Source organism: Convolutriloba macropyga, chromosome 6, assembly GCF_964194025.1.
Source record: "Convolutriloba macropyga chromosome 6, txConMacr16.3, whole genome shotgun sequence".
In the NCBI taxonomy this organism is placed as follows: Eukaryota; Metazoa; Xenacoelomorpha; order Acoela; family Convolutidae; genus Convolutriloba; species Convolutriloba macropyga.
In genome coordinates this window covers 18,772,588-18,790,049 of record NC_134473.1, presented here as the reverse complement: position 1 = coordinate 18,790,049, position 17,462 = coordinate 18,772,588, and the positions used below count along the sequence as shown (strand labels likewise).

The window sequence follows — 17,462 nt, the reverse complement described above, 5'->3', positions numbered from 1 at the left end:
TTGTCGAGGAAGCTTGAGCAAATTTTTTTAAAAAATTTTTCATCGTTTTGATATTAAATGAAACTCTGTTTTTGGTGCTAAAGAAGAAGCGAACTATAGCATGTCCGTCCTTTGAGCTTACCTGATTGTTTTCTTTTTCGGTTTGTATCTGCTTTCCTATTGTGCTGAAAAAAAATTGTTAAGTTTCCTGACTTTCGGTGAGTTTTGTTTTGTCTCATCCTCTTGCATTTTGTTTAAAAAGTAGTCTTTGATGAAGGGTTTTCCACTTATTTCTGCATCATGCTAATTTTGCATACTTTCGAATTTCACTGGTTACTCAGCATCGTATAGCAGTTTAATTTTTGTTTCCATATAAAGCTCGTTAATCCATTTTTTAAAAGCTCTTTTTTTGCTATAATCCTAAAGTGTGTTCTATATCTTAATGGATATATTATTCCTTTTACTCTGATCTTTTATTTAGTACTATACTTTCAACGTCATATATAGACTTGTCTCTACTGCCTTATTGAGATGAGAAAATTTATAATCATTTTTTTTGATATGCTGAATACTTTCTCAAGTATTTGTTATTAAAACCACGGAGTTATTTGTGTATTTGATTTACTCATAACAGGAGTTTATGATCGTGCTAACCGGTATTTAAATTTACATTGTACACTTTTCTATGCTCGCTTTATTTGTTTGTCAAGCGCTGGAATTGTTCTTTATCTTGAGCTAATCCTGATGTTTTTGTTCTATTTTTACTCAATTGTAAATACGGCCCCGGGTCTTGAAAAGTATTAAGCTGAAAGACACAACCAGATTGGTCAAGCTATAAAACAGTAACCAGAAAAATTCTGTTTTAGATTGAATTCTTCTTCAAGAGAATTTATTAAGCTGTCGGCCCTGCTCCGAAGTTCATTTCTAACCGCTCAGACCCTTTATAACAAAACATCGAAAAGCAATTTACGTGTCAAAAGAAACGCCATTTAGTAGGTGATTTATTCGATGAGAAACATTACTCCAAAAAATAGTACTGTTATAACTAGCCACAAATTCACATTACATATAGTGATCCGAAATGCTACTTTAATTGTATTGTTGGTAAGTTGTTTTGAGCTTAGCTTATGATCTAAACACGTCTAAACTGCTTAGTTTCTTGTTTGAAAGGAAGACGAAAAGGTCGAGTTCTCAAGGTAACTTTGAGGTTGTCTATATATACAATTAGTATGGGCCAATGTTTCGCTCTCTTTTATCTGTACAGTTAGACGTCCAAGGTCTATTTCTGACGCAAATGTTTCCTTTTCATTTTATAAATATATGTGTGTGTGATATATAAATGGCAGGGCCTCTCCTTTTGCTTCGCTTTTCAATTATTTTCTGGTAGCCTATTAATTTGCAATACTGTATTGAATCTTTGAACAAAGTTTCTTTTAAACAAACAATTTAAGGTTCTTTTCCAACAAACATATTAGAGCTTCTAAATCATCGTGATAGCATCTCAGTTCTTCATTGATATATAAAATGAAATCCTATCATGTTGAAAATATTTACTTCGCTTAGGTCATTCAGTAAAAGATAAAGTCGAATTTTTTGACGGCATGAAGATTACCAGTTTCGCATACGTTCATCTACACTACTTTTTCCAGCTTGATTCATTTGAGTCGCATTTCGGTTTGAAAAGATTTTTCAACTGGTTTTGAACAAAAATCTTGCAAAGTATTTACGAGTTTTCCATTCAAGGTGAATCTCATAGACCCTCGAGCAAGGATCGAAAACCCTCAAGTTGAACATTTTGTACCCTTTGCTGTAGTGGAATGTCATCCGATTAACTGTGTTGAAGTCCGTTGATTCGTTTAGTTGTCGTTAAGTTGTATTGAGTAAGCCCAACACGCTAGCATATTCCAAATTATTTCTATAATAAGAGCTCTATAAATATAAGTGGTCTTTTATTTATAGGATGTCGATAATTTGCATGCCACCGTGTAACGTACATTTCTTTGTTTTATTGCAAAATACATAAATTTGACAATCACCGCGGGTTTTGAGTTCCAATTGTTTTGTTTTCTTACATTATGGCAGGCTTTGGAATTGTTGATTTGTCTGAAAGTTTAGGTGGGCAAAAAATTGGCGAACCAGACTTTCTAATGCCGCATTAGGTTCGCAGTTATGTAGATGTTATGCAGTCTTTCGATATTTAATGTTCCTGATTAATAACATTATTTTCCAGTTCAGCAAGTTTGTTTTCATGTATTTTTTTTTGAAAATTTTAAAGTTATTTTGAAATTTTTCTCGCAAGTTTCGCAATCAAGCTGTAAAAGTGGCCATTTTTTGGTCAGTCATCGACTGACTCATAAATGATCGTAATTAGGTAGAGTCATTGTACTTCTTTTCAGGAATGTTAACAATAACGCAATGTAATAAAATCTATCACGAAAGATGCAAAAAAATGAAGCAATAATTGAGTCAGCTTAAAAAACAGTATTTTGATAAGGTGTGCGAATAGAAAAGAAAGCGTCTAGCTTGTACAACCGTAATAAAGATATGTAGTTTGTGGGTAGTCCCCCTCTATCTTAATAAGTAGATTGAATAATACTATAGGTAACGATGTTCTGTTTGAACGAATAGTTTTTTCTGCAGTGTGATATCAGTGTTCAAAAAGTTTGTTTCCATAGCGGTTTTAGAAGTTTGTGGATAAAAGAATTGTTCTTAATTTAGAAATTGCCAAAATGTTCAGACTTTACTCTTTTTTGCATCCTTGAGTTTAGTCAGATGCGGCCAGTTCGAACTTTCAGCCTCTTTTTGTCCTACTTACTGTTGGAAAATGAGTTTTTAAAACTTATGAAGCCAATGCGAACTCATTGAAAAACTTGAACAATCATCTCCGAAAAGTGGTTTGTGCTTCTTGTTCCGACCCCACTTGTGGGGGGGAGGAACTATATACTCAAATGGGTTTTTTTTGTTCCGTGAATTTTGGCCGACCGATATATTCATCGTAGAGAAATGTGCATGGTATCATTAAAAAGCTCGTCCAGCGTAGAATTCGAAATAAAAACAATTTTTTTTGAATTTCCTTTTTTTTTGAGGAGTTATCGAGGTTTAAAATTTCATGTGAACACTGGATATTTGGTTCACTTTTGTTCACTTTTACCGTAATTTTCGTTCGAACTAACGTTTTTTTCAACGAAAAAGTTTAGTTCAAAACTAGATTTACGCCAAAAAGTAAATCAATTTTAGGTTTTTAATAGACGAAAGGAGATAATAAAGACTAGTTCTAGTCTTAGAGGGAAGTTTAATATATATAAAAAATTCGAATTAGGTTTGGGAGCTTTTTTTAGAAAATTTTGCAATTTTTTTTCAAGTCACCTAGAGACTACTAGACACTTTTAATATCGAAGTTCCGTTAATGACAAACCTCTTTTACGATCAAATGAAGCCCAATGAACAAAAAATTTGATTCAAAGGGATCGCTCATGTTTTTTTTTGAATTCGTATCTCAAATTTCGTAATTTCAAATGAAATTTTGATTTATTTTTTCAGGTTTTACTAAAGTTTTATAATCCTATGGCATAAACTTATTGACTAAAGGTGTAATAGATTTGCTAATGAGCATTAATTGAACCTATCTACTGCTGTGAGTGGACAGCTAATGGCTGTTAAGACTTTGAAAATAAATTTTCGAAATTTTTTTTAAATTAGAAATTCATAAACTTATTTTTGTGAACTGTAAGTTCGTCTCATTGAAAACAGGATTGAACTACTTCATACCACTGCAACATAAGTTAATCTCATCGGCGGCTTTATCAAATTTTTCAAATTTCAAAGATTTCAAATTTTTTAAAAAATTTTTTGGACATTTCGTTTTATTGGTTCATTTTGAAATCTTATCACGTCATCCTAATATTGATGGCTACATCTTCCTTTAGTGAAGACGTCCAAAGGATCATAGATAAAACTTTCTGAGAGAAAAATATGGTTTAAATGGCTTCAACACTTTCTTCTCCCATTTTTCTATAGAAATTTTGGTTTTTGCCTGTATTTGTTGTATTTTTTTCATAGTCATAAGACATATTGTGATGTCTTTTTGATTACCTAGGCATGATAAACATCCTTGTTTTAACATCGTGGCATAGCTGAGCGTATCCATTGAATTCCTATGAAATTCCTTGAGTTTAATGGCTGTTAAGACTTTAAAAATTTTTTTTGGATTTTTTTTTGAACATAAATCAATCTTAAGCTTATTTTCGTGGATTGTAAGTCAGTCTCGGTAATGACAGAAACGCTTTTTTTCTACATCAACAACAATTTATCTAGTTCGCGGTTTTGTCTTCTAACTATTGGTTTTTTTGACTTCGGTGCACGAGTTTTCATAAATTTTATAATTTTTGGTTTTTTTAGTAATTTTGGTTCCTTTTGAAATCGTATTACATTATCCTAATATTGATAGCTCCCATTGGCTTAGTGAAGACGTTCAATGGATCGTTGAAAAAATTTTCAGAGAAAAAAGCCTATGGTTTAAATAGCTTCGACATTTTCTTCTCTCAATTTTCTACCGAATTTTTGGTTTTTGCCTGTTTTTGTTGTTGTTTTCATAGTCAATGACTTGTTGTATTGTCTTATTGATAAATTTTGAATGACAAACATCCTGGTCGTCACATCATCTAGGCATAATTTAGCGTATTAAGTGCCTTCCGTTGAAAGCTGTAGAATTTTATGACTTTGATACTATGGGTTTTCTCAAAAGTTTCGTGGTTTTGATGTATTTTTCTTTGCCATACGACTTCTTGTGATGAGTTATTGATGTCACATGAATGAAACCTATGATTGCTATTTCATCGAGGCAGAATTTAGTGTATTTAATTAACTCCGATGAAATTAATTGAATTTAATGTCTTTGATACTAGGGCTTTTCTCAAAAACTTCGTGGTTTTAATATCTTTGTTTATATTTGTTGTTTTTCAAGTCATTTTGTAACAATAGAAACAACCACCTTGCTGTTAAAAAATTAATTGAAAATAGAAGAATTTATACTGAAAAGTTCATTCTCTAATGGCTTTGAAACTTTTCTCGCTTAATTTTTGTGAGTTTGCTGTTTTTGCTTTTTTTATTTTTAGGTAGCCGTGAAATTCTGATTGGTCTCATAAACCTGTAATGTTGCCTGTATTGCTGCCCATAAACCTGTAATGAGTGATGTTACCCGAAGCAGTCGGTTCAAAGCCAATAGTCTTAAAAATTATGATATTATACATCTTCAAAGAGTTTTCTCTTTTCGTCAACTTATTCTCGTCATTGAGAAGTCCACTCCAATTTCTTGAATTTCAAAAAACAACTTGTCTACTAATATTATGTCGTAACTGATGTTTTGTTTGGTGGACATTATGCGTTTTCATAAAAAAATATTGTGAGTGGTGTATTTGTGTTTCTTTTTTTCTCTTCTTTTAGCTTATTCAGGTAAAAACAGATCCCAATGATTTTCAAATGTGGCCCAAATGAACTAACTTCTTTTCTCTTTCAGTATAATTTTAGCTGAATGAGTATAAATGTAAACTGAAATAAAATTCAGATAATAGCTAATGATTTTAATGGCTTCAATAATTTATGTTATTGTTCTTAATTTTTTGAGATTTTCTGCGTCTTTGTGTAAATTGTTCGTTTTTTTGAGATTTTCTGCGTATTTAGTTTATTCCTATGGTTTAGTCTCAGCAAAGACAGGGGGAGACAGGTCCCATTAGTTTCATATTGACTTTTTAGTAATTTTATCAAGAATTTTGTTAAAGCTAAAGATTTTTTTAGACTTTTGAAATTATTTGGTTTAAGAAATGTTGATTGATTTTTGACTTTAACCTCATTTTGTTTTTCTCTATGTCAACTTTTTACCTAATCTCATTATGAAAAACATATATCTGCTGTATAGTTAGCGAAAACTAAATTTCTGGAGTTAAGGTTTTATTTGATTGCATTTTGACGTTGTTACTAGGTGCTTTTAAAATTATATATTTGGTTTCTGCCGTGAAAATTTTGTTTTTGCATATTTTGTTGTTTGCTGTATTCTCTCGTAGTCTTTTTATTGGTAGATCTCGTGAGCGCTGTAATGAGAAATGGCATTATGTAATTCAATTTGTAGTTAGGTTTTGTAGCATTTTTTTTTAAATTCAAACATCTATTTTTGTTATATCTTCACTTGGTTGATAATTAAGTCAAAAATGTAGATGAGCTCGGGTCGGAACATAATGTGCAAACGCACATTAACGAGCCGCCTTGTTGTTTTAAACATTCATTACCTGTCTTCAGGGGGAAAACGACTGTTTATTCTGTGCTATGCTCAGCTTCATTCGAGTTTTTAATTATCGACGCATCATTACAGTACGCAACCATTATTGCGAAGACTCCAATTCGGCACATAACTTCAATTCAACTTTATTTTAAAGGTTTGTCGATTTGAGGTAATTTTAACTGTCTCTAAACAGTAATTTAATTCTCTAAACGAGTTCGTGCATTGAAGCTGGAAACGCAGGTATATGAGGCATCTAGTACTTGAAAAACTTGATCAGAATAATTATTTTCTGGTCCCCTATAATTCTTACAACCAATCAATAACTTACCAGTTCTACTTGTTTTTTAAGGCATTCTAGCATCAATTTTCATTAAAAGCTTTCTGATCAGACTTTTTTTGGGTTGTTGGTCCATTTTTTTGAAAACGAAATGTGGTGGTAGTGATTGTTTCAGATGAAAAATTGATAGCACTCAATGTCTCGCGTAGCAGTGACGCACATCTGTGGCACTAGAACGAGATCGATATTCGTCAAGCAACTTAATTGGATTACTTTGTTCCCGCTTATTTCGAAAAGACGTCTAACCTCCAAACCCGGCATTGAAATTGATCGCATACGCAATGTTGGAATTCTCGCACATGTCGACGGTGGAAAAACTACACTAACAGAACGTGTGTTGTACGAAGCTGGCGTTATTAAACACGCTGGAGACGTGGACAAAGGAAATACTGTGACTGATTTCTTGGAAATGGAAAGGGAGAGAGGAATCACGATCAATTCTGCGGCTGTTAATTTCAAGTGGACCCCGAATGAGGGGATGTTTAAAGGCAAAGGGCATCTGATTAACTTGATAGATACGCCTGGTACGTGAGGTAAGGAATGTTTTCTCACTCATAATTCGTTAAGATGTGTTTTATTCCTAAGCACTAGTACGCCTTCAACAAAGATATGAAGTGTTAATTTTTGATGACCCTCTTGGCAAAGTAATTTTTTTTTGAAAAAATGAAAAAGTGTGGTTTCTGAAGTTGTACAATGGTTACAGATCTTGATCTTGAACAGTCTTTGCGCTTTGATTAAATTTTTCAACGCCCTTTCAGTGACGCAATATTTTTCAACACAAAGTTGCGCATGCGTTTCAGCTTCTATGTAACCTCCTTTACTACTGGCACGATCGGTATTTTATGCTGATAGATGTGACATTTGTTCAGGACACGTTGACTTCACAATAGAAGTGGAAAGAGCCCTAAGAGTTCTAGACGGAGTAGTGATTCTCTTGGATGCCTCAGCAGGAGTCCAGGCCCAGACATCAGCTGTGTGGCGAATCGCCGACAAATACAATCTACCTCGAATTGTCATAATCAACAAAATTGACAAACCAAATTCAAATTTTGAAAGATGTCTGAAAAGTTTGACGGAAAAACTGACGGGTGTTCCGTTGTTATGTCATGTCCCGATGAACCCATCAATGACTGTAGTTCGGAATAATGATTTCGTGGCTGGATTCACTAATTTTGTGAACTTGAGAAATCATTGGCTGAGTTTTAAATCGGGAAAGTATGATGTTATTGAGACTGAACTGAGCGAATCTGAATTAACTAGCAGTTTTGTTATGGATGGGCGAGATAGCTTGTTGAACTCTTTAGCCGATTTCGATGATACAGTAGCTGAGTATCTTCTATCGGATAATTATGACCCAATCAAAATTCCAAGTGAGGTAATCGAAAGCTCAATCAGTAAAGCGTGTGTATCAAATAAGGCATACCCTGCACTGTGTTTGAGCGCTCTTAGAAGTTTAGGTATCAGCTCCTGTCTGAATGCTGTTTGCAATTTTTTACCTTGTCCAGAACAGCATACAAAGAATGAGACTGAACAACAAAAGCTACAAGCGTTGGTGTTCAAAATATTCTCCAATCCTCAATTTCGAAGCAAATCGTTAACATACATTCGTGTGTACAGTGGGTGTCTGAAGCCAAATGATGTGCTGCAAATTGTGGGCTCTAATACTAGTGAAAGGGTTCAAGGTCGTTTGTATGAACCGTCTGGGGATTCGATTAAACCAGTGAAAGAAATTAGCAATGGTAGAATTGGAGTTTTGGCAGGAATGAGGCATACAAGGAACGGGGATACAATTTGCAGAGTCGGTGAAAACTCGACGGTTAGTTCTTACTCACGCCGACAGAATGCGACCTTAATCGTATTTGGCAGCGTACCTTCTGCAGTATATCATAAGCACTTGCGGAAATGTTCGCGAAAATCATATTTAGCCAAAGATTTGGTCTGTCGCATAATTAAAAATGATGTCTCGCTTGTTATTTATCAATTCTTCATCAGTTAAATAAATTGCTTGAATTATTGTCACGTAAATGTAATTTGAAGTAATTGACCAAAATTTTAAATGGGACGGCTAAATCATAAGGTTCTTGGTTTTTGCATGCTTTGAACATTTGAGTGGTTTTTCCTATGATCGTCGCAATCTCTGAGTCTGAGGCACATAATTTATTGTCGAAAAATAAAAAGGTTTGTTTCTATGCGTAGACAGACTCGGTAGCAACTACGATACTGACTTAATCTTAAGCTCCGTAAAATAACCACAATTATGTAGAATTTGTATTCAAAATTTTTCTCTGCGTTTTACAAGGATTTAAAAATTCTGCCGATGAGATCAATCTAGTATGTATAAAAAGTGATTGTAAAGCTATTTTATTCTCAAGTTTTAACTTGAAGAACAACAAAAGTTTTAATGTGAAAACACTACGCAAAGTTTTTAAATATTCAATTCACATCGTGGATTTTTACGAGCATAGCTTTGCTTGAAATATTATCACGTAAACGTAGTTTGAAGTAATTGACCAAAATTTTAAATCAGACGACTAAATCGGAAGTATTTTGGTTGTTCAGTTTTTTAAAGATATATCTATTTCTGCTCTCGTTTTTAATTCGAAATCACTATCAAATTTTTCGAATAGGTACCTCACCTGCGTTAAGCGATGAATTTTATGAAAAGCTGTAGAATCTTTGTTAAAATTCTAGAAATTGCAATGAAAGACTTGGACTATGCGCATTTAAAAATTTTTAGAGCACTCACTGCTGGTCGAAAGTTGTAAGATATTAAAAGACTGCTCGGGTGAAGTTTTGATCAACTAAGTTCCATTTATTAAAAAAAAATTGGAATATATTTGTAAACCGTTGAAGAAAGGAAATTTTGAAAAAAAAATAAGTTTAAATTTTCTCCTCAGTTGCCCTCCCTAAACAAACTTAAGTGTCAATTTTGTCTGCGCTTTTCGATGCGTATTTTAGACTTATTTTTTCAGAAATTCTTCAGAGATCTGGTGAAAACGATTGATTTCCAATCAACTTTGCGCTGTGTTTCGAGCGTAAAGTTTGTTTCAGTTGGTATAATTTTGGTTTTCATATTTTTGTTCCAACATTTTTCCACAATGGGGAAATTCATATGAAAGGTCATTTTTTTCTCTTCAATGAAATTTTCACTTTTTGTAACCTATAGTTGAAAAAACATCATCTTGGAGCTAGTTTTGACTCTAAAAATTTGCAAAATTTATCGCAGGATTGTTCACTTTGGTAGTTTTGCATAATGGTTTTTATTAGGCTTTTTGATTCTGCTGAGAACGAACCTAAGTATAAATCATTTGTCAAAAATCAAAGTTTTAAATTTTTGAAAATCTTTTCTCTACAATGACGCTAAGTCTGAAAGCCATGATACTTAGGTAATTCAAGAATCGACTTTAAACTGAAAATTCTGGAAATTGCAATGAAAGATTTGGAATAGGCAAATTTAAAAGTTTTTAGAGCTCTCAGGGCTTGTTGAAAGATGTAAGCTATTAGAACACTGGCGGCTTGGGTGAATTTCTGATTATCTGAGTTGCATTTAAAAACAACTTTGCTATAGATTTGTAAATATTTGAAGAAAGGGCATTATTGAAATGATGTTAAATGTTTTCCGTTAGTCAATGGGAGTGGTTTTGGAGTTACCTTTAGATTGAGAACTTTGAAAAAACAGCTAAATTTCAAGTTATTCAGAAAAGTAGAGTTTTGCGCAAATTTGAGCTGAACCTTTAAACAGTCCTTCACTGAGTGAGGTTTCAACTTTCAGTTCACAGAAAGTCCCACACTGGATGTTTGAAACCGGAACAACAGTATACGTAATCATTTAAAGCACGAAAAATACTTCATTAAATTTACTATGCGTCGCTTTTACTGAATTTTATTGGCACATAATAATGTTTTCTGCAGTTATCTTCCAACTGATTTGCAGTTCCAATTAAGGAAAAACCATAAATGTCATAGATGCTTTCTCTCCGAATAATAAAGACAAGTGATGGTCAAAATTTCAGCTTCTCTAATTTTCCGCAAATATTGAGGCTGAGCATGCCTCCAGACAGACAGGCAGTCAGGGGTTTAATTTGACCTAAAATTGGTTGTACTAACTAAATATAGGATATTTGTTACAAGATGAACAGTCAAAAGAAATTTTACAACTCAATTAATTTTTCAGAACAAAAATCTTTTTCAACTCTTATATCTTTGTATGGTGACGTTAACTTATCTTTGAAGCTTATCTTCTTCCATTGCCCCCAAAATTGATGGAGTTAGTAACGTATAGAGTTCAACAGCAGGAGATTTTGAAATACAAAAGTAACATTTTTTAAAAGAAAATACAGAAGACTAATTTCAAGCGTTTGCTTCTATTTAATTCTTCTGCGAACAGAATTTCTGTGAAAGATTTTGTTTTGTTTGATTGAGATTTTGATGAGAATTGTACGATTATAGGATATTTGATATAAAATTAACTTATAAAAAACTTGTTGACAAAATGACAAAAAATGAAATAATTTTAGTTTTTTTTATGACTGCCCTTAATTTGATGACTGTCCTTAATTTGCAAGTGTGTTTCCTCAAACTGGTTGTTGAGGAATTTGACTTTTATGTCATTCTAAAAGCATTCTATTGTGGCATTCTTTGATTTTATCGCATAATTTCTGCGTTAATCAAGATCATGTTCAATCGTTTCTTTTGTTTGCATGTTCAGCGCGTAGACTGATTGCAGCATTGTTTAGATTTTTTTAACACAGATGTCTTTGTTTCCTAAATCTTGTTGAAAATCAAATTTCCATAGTAGTATAACGTGAGCAAGAGTGGGGGGGGGGGGTAAAAGGAAGTACCTATGTATTAAGATTAGGTATAGCCCATTTTCGCTCAAATTCCAAGGAAGTACCTCACAGCATGATACCCAAGCTGTTCACACGAGGGGGATTAGCAAGTTAATCCCTTAATATTAAATTAGGTCATTTACTCATTCCCAAATTGCACTTTAATAATGTAAATTTTCAAAGACGTACCTCACAGCATGACACCCAAGCTGTTCAGACTAAAGGGATTAGCGAGACAGTGTCTTAACAACAAATCAGTAAGGTCATTGACCCCCTACCATATTGCACTTTAATAATGTAAATTTTCAAAAGTGTACCTCACAGCATGACACCCAAGCTGTTCACACGAAGGGGATTAGCAAGATAGTGCCTTAACAACAAATTAATAAGGTCATCGACCCCCTACCAAATTACATTTTAATAACGTAAGTTTTCAAAAGTGTACCTCACAGCATGACACCCAAGCTGTTCACACTAAAGGGATTAGCAAGAAAATGACTTCACAACAAATTAATAAGGTCATCGATACCCTACCAAATTACATTTTAATAACATACATTTCCAAAGACGTACCTCACAGCATGACACCCAAGCTGTTCACACGAAGGGCATTAGCAAGATATTACCTAAAGAACAAATTAATAAGCTCATCGACCCCCTATCAATTTACACTTTAATAACGTAAATTTCCAAAGACGTACCTCACAGCATGACACGCAAGCTGTTCACACGAAGGGGATTAGCAAGATAGTGCCTTAACAACAAATTAATAAGCTCATCGACCAACTACCAAATTACACTTTAATAACGTAAAATTCCAAAGATGTACCTCACAGCATGACTCCCAAGCTGTTCACACGAAGAGGATTAGCAAGATAGTGCCTTTACAACAAATTAATAATGTCATCGACCCCTACCAAATTACACTTTAATAACGTAAATTTCCAAAAACGTACCTCACAGCATGAAACCCAAGCTGTTCACACGAAGGGGATTAGCAAGACAGTGCCTTAACAAATTAGTAAGGACAATGAGCCCCTACCATATTACAGTTTACTAAGGTAAATTTCCAAAGACGTACCTCACAGCATGACACCCAAGCTGTTCTCTCAAAGGGGATTAGTTAGGTAAAGTTTTAATATTAAATTAGATAGGGTGACTCATTTACACTTACGTACGGTTTACGTGATTTTCAAAAGTGTACCTCACAGCATGATACCCAAGCTGTTCACACGAAGGGGATTAGCAAGACAGTGCCTTAACAAATTAGTAAGGACATTGACCCCCTACCATATTACAGTTTACTAATGTAAATTTCCAGAGACGTACCTCACAGCATGATACCCAAGCTGTTCACGCGAGGGAGATTAGCAAGATAATCCCTTAATATTAAATTAGTAAGGTCATTTACCCATTCCCACATTACACTTTAATAATGTAAATTTTCAAAGGTGTACCTCACAGCATGACACCCAAGCTGTTCACACGAGGGGGATTAGCAAGATAGTGCCTTAACAACAAATCAGTAAGGTCATTGACCCCCTACCATTTTACACTTTAATAATGCAAATTTCCAATAACGTACCCCACAGCATGACACCCCAGCTGTTCACACGAAGGGGATTAGCAAGACAGGGGGATAAAAGATGTACCTATCTATAAAGATTACGTATAGCCCATTTTCCCTCATATCCCGAAGACGTACCTCACAGCGTGATACCCACGCTGTTCACACGAGGGCGATTAGTCAGATAATCCCTTAATATTAAATTAGTAAGGTAATTTACCTCTTCCCATAAAAGACGTACCTCAGAGCATGATACCCAAGCTGTTCACACGAAAAATATCACATTCTTGCTTAAAATACCCAATTCTTGCCAAAAAAACCCCATCCTCGCTAAAAAATACCCAATTTTTGAAAAAAGAAATTCTTACCAAAAAATTTCCAATTCCTGGCAAAAAATACACAATTATTGCCAAAAAATACCCAATTATTGCCAAAAATACCCAATTATTGCCAAAAATGTCCAATTCTTGCCACAAATACCCAATTCATGCTAAAAATAACTATTTCTTGAAAAAAAGACACAATTCTTGCTAAAAAATACCCAATTCTTGAAATAAACACCCAATTCTTGCCAAAAACATACCAATTCTTGGCAGAAAACACACAATTCTTGGTGAAAAAACACCCAATTCTTACCAAAAATACCCAATTATTACCAGAAATACCCAATTATTACTAAAGATTACCCAATTATTGCCGAAAATTACCCAATTCTTGCAGAAAATACCCAAATCTGACGAAATTTTTCCAAAACTTTACCAGAAACTACCCAATCAAAAAAAAATAGCCATTTCTTACCAAAAAATACTTCCTTTTTGCCACAAAAAACATATTTTCTAACAAGAAACCCAATTCTATTAAAAACTGTCCACTTGCTGCCACTTATAATTACCACAAAGTAGCTAAATATTGTCAAAAATACTCAATTTTTACACGTTTTTTTAGTATTGTAGAAAAACGACCAAATTTTGTAAAGAATAACAAAATGTTTTCAAATATTTATCGAAAATATATCAAAAATTAGACAAATTAACATAACATCATCATCTGTATTTATTTAATTTCTATCTGACAATCCGTTTGTTTAGTGATCTTTCAAACATCAATTTTGACATCTTCTTTTGTAAAGGCGAATCTTCTCAGGTGATCGATAGTGGTTTTTTGAGTACAACTTCATCGAACTTTTCACTATCGTTAGAAATAAGTCATAAAATGTATCAATTAAATCATAGTACCATAAAAATTACGTCCTACTATCTTCGCAATTACGGACAAATAGATGATTTCATAATTGCATGGGGGCCACTGTCCTCTTTAGAACAAAATTAAGATCAATTACGTGTTAGGATTGGAACAATTACCGAATTACAGAAACCTAGATATTCTATGTGGTCATTGAACTCATGTGAACAAAGTCTATACCATACTACTTACGATATGATGATTCATACTTTATCTAAGCATGCACAACTCACGTGATTGAGGTCTTACTCATAGTACAGTAATAATAACGTCACTATTGCGTCATAATGATGTCATCTTTATCATAGTGTACAAACAAAAGTACAACTCATTTTACTTCTTTTCCTTCTCTTCAACAACTTAACTATAACTAGCTTTTGTTCTTTCCTTGAGACAATTTGAAGCGCTTTTTTTACCAGCCTAAGTTGACAACTATAAACTCTTCAGCGAAGATTCTTCATCTACAGGACATCTTCCTATTTCGCATTCCAAGTAAGTCTGTTCTGTTATAAAATATGAGAACAAACCAAAAAAAAGCGAATAAATAGCTATTATAATCATGGTACTCATTGGCAAATAGCATAGGAATGCTTCAGAGAGAAAGATTTAGCGATTATGGTTATAGAGGCAATTTTGCTTTAATTTAGTTCATTTAGGATTTCAACCGTCTTGAACCAAACAAAGGCTGGAATGATGAATATCAAATCTGTGAAATTGAACGAAAGTCTCAAGGTCCATTTTTTTCTTCCCCGACTTCAATGATGATGTAGCAATTATAAAAGAGAGAAAAACGTGCTTCGGATGGGTAGCTGATCCTCCATTCTCAATTCCGAGGCAGCTTCTGGTCTTCATTGTTGCTATCGAGAATTTGCCTGAAGTCTCTGTACCATACAAACAGACAACCGTAGACTTTTACAAAAACCACAATGAAAACACAACTTTACAAGTCTCGGACACCATGGAACTAAGCAGATCAGTCCGTGCGCAATTCTGTGATTATGAGTTGTCCTATAAAGCAATACATGAAAATCAACGAGGATTTTTTGAGGAAGAGAGGGAACTTAAATTCCTCTGGTGTGTTTCTGACGAGTATGACGATTTGCCGGAGCAGAAACCTGATCGGGATTGTGACGATTGGGAAAAATGGGTCACTGACAGAGAGTATCATTGCAAGTATAGAAGAAGAGAACGCACTTGGCCTCAAGTTTGACAACAAAAAATTTGGCAAGTCAGTCCCCTTTTCGTGTTTTTCTACAGAAACTGAACAAGAAACCATGAAAGAAGTACAGGAGACATCAACGGTTGAAAATACTTCACTCGAGTCTGTCAAAACCATCCTCAGTAAAGTAGTCGACGAATGTGCAGATAATCGGGATCATTTTTTTTCCTGATGAAAACTGAAGCAATATCTGAAAAAACTTCCCTCAAATGTGAGCAACCGGCGTATTGTACACAAAAGACAGTCAAGAGAAGGGCTCTTGTTGTCAATAACCCTGAGAGAGAGGGAAGTAGAAAGTCAGAAGTTGATGAGAACGAAGAAAAATTGTGTCCCTCCATCGAGCAAATTGAGACGACATACTGAGTTATATGGTAACTAAACTAGCAATCTGAGAAGATATTCCATTGGCTGATTATTTTTGTTTGTATTTCCTGTATAATTTCAAATCTGATACTAGTTTTTTTTTGTGATGACTGGTTGACTGATTAATTTGAAATATTGTGTTTCTATACTCAGAAAAGCTGAAGCTCATGTATGCTTTTGAATTAATACTTTGATACTAATATTTAATTGAGTTTTAAAAATGCATTTTCGAAAACAATTTTTATCAAAAGTTCAATTTTGAATTTAAATATTTTCTCGACAAATGCTTGCTTTGGAAATATCGTTTTTTTTTTCAAAAATGTGGGTTATAGTCGTTGCAGAGACTGAAGTTCATTGGAAATCGTTGGGATGGAAATGATCTGGTTATCAGACAATGGACCGTAGTCAACATACGACCACAAAATATTTGAAAGGTTCTCATGCGGATAAGTTTTTTAACAACAGGTTTTTCAAGTTCCTGAATGAGCTGAAAGACCAGATTTTTGAGGTAGGAATGAGCAAGACACGTATTGAACATAAAGAACCAATATTTCTTGGGTTCTTTATCCTCCTGTACGCCAAAATTACAATGTTGCAACTTAAATACATGTTCTAATCCTCTTTCTGCAATCCAAACAAATATGAGTTGATTGAAATGGATACTGACAGTCTTTGCTTGGCACGTAGTGAGGAAAAATTTGACGAATTCAGTTGACCAGAAACGAATCCATTGTGGTACTGGATGATGCAAAGTAATTGCAGTGATAATTTCGCAGCAGACTTTAGCAACAATTCTTTACCACGAAATCTATGCAATAATCATGGAAACTTTGATAAGGGAACACCTGGTTTTTCTAAAGAAGAATTTTTTGGTAAAGATTTTTTAGATATAGATGCATACATATCATTAATAATAAAATTTACAATTTTTGTAAGTGGAAAACCATTTCAATTAGTTTATTGTGTTGACTAAAAATTGTTTTTACTAAAGGAAATTTTTTTTGAAAAATGTAAATTTTATAAGGTTTTTAACAAAAAAAATGTAAATTTTGATGTTTTTTATTTTTCTATATTTTACATTTTTCAGTTTTTGAAGTTTTTTTTTCATGTATAATTTTTAATTCGTTTTTTTATTCAAAATTGTTGTTTTACCGAAGAAAATTTTTTCAAATGTTGTCTTTTACATAAGGTTTTAACCAAAAGTAGACATGTTGTTGTTTCTTTATTTTTCTAAAATTTTCAAGTTATTTATATTTTTCATTAAAAAGTGATTTTACTAAAATGTTTTTTTTCAAAAATGTCGCTTTTTACATAAGGTTTTGAACCAAAAATGTATATTTTGTTTTTTTTTATTTTTTCTATTTTTCCATTTTTCAGTTTTGGAAGTTTTTTTTTATGTAAAATTTTCAATTTAATTGTTTTTTTTATTAAAAAATGTTGTTTTACTAAAATTTTTTTTTCAGAAATGTCGTTTTTTTACATAAGGTTTTTATCCAAAAATGTAAATTTTGTTGTTTTTTATTTTTCTATTATTACATTTTTTCAATTTTTGAAGTTTTTTTCATGTAAAATTTTCAATTTAATTATTTTTTCATTAAAAAATTTTTTTCGTAAGACTTTAACCAAAAATCTATATTTTGCTATTTATTTTT

At 33.1% G+C, this 17,462-nt stretch overlaps 1 protein-coding gene across 1 annotated transcript in view; it reads left to right on the top strand.

The window, feature by feature from the left end:
• Positions 1–6,269: 6,269 nt before the first annotated feature.
• Positions 6,270–17,462, top strand: part of LOC142340836 (ribosome-releasing factor 2, mitochondrial-like) — a 93,983-nt gene continuing 82,790 nt past the window's right edge. The window contains exons 1-3 of the mRNA XM_075391577.1: positions 6,270–6,407; positions 6,706–7,114; positions 7,460–8,406. Coding sequence (XP_075247692.1) covers positions 6,727–7,114; positions 7,460–8,406 — 1,335 coding nt within the window. The 5' untranslated portion in view covers positions 6,270–6,407; positions 6,706–6,726. The remainder of the gene's footprint in view (positions 6,408–6,705; positions 7,115–7,459; positions 8,407–17,462) is intronic.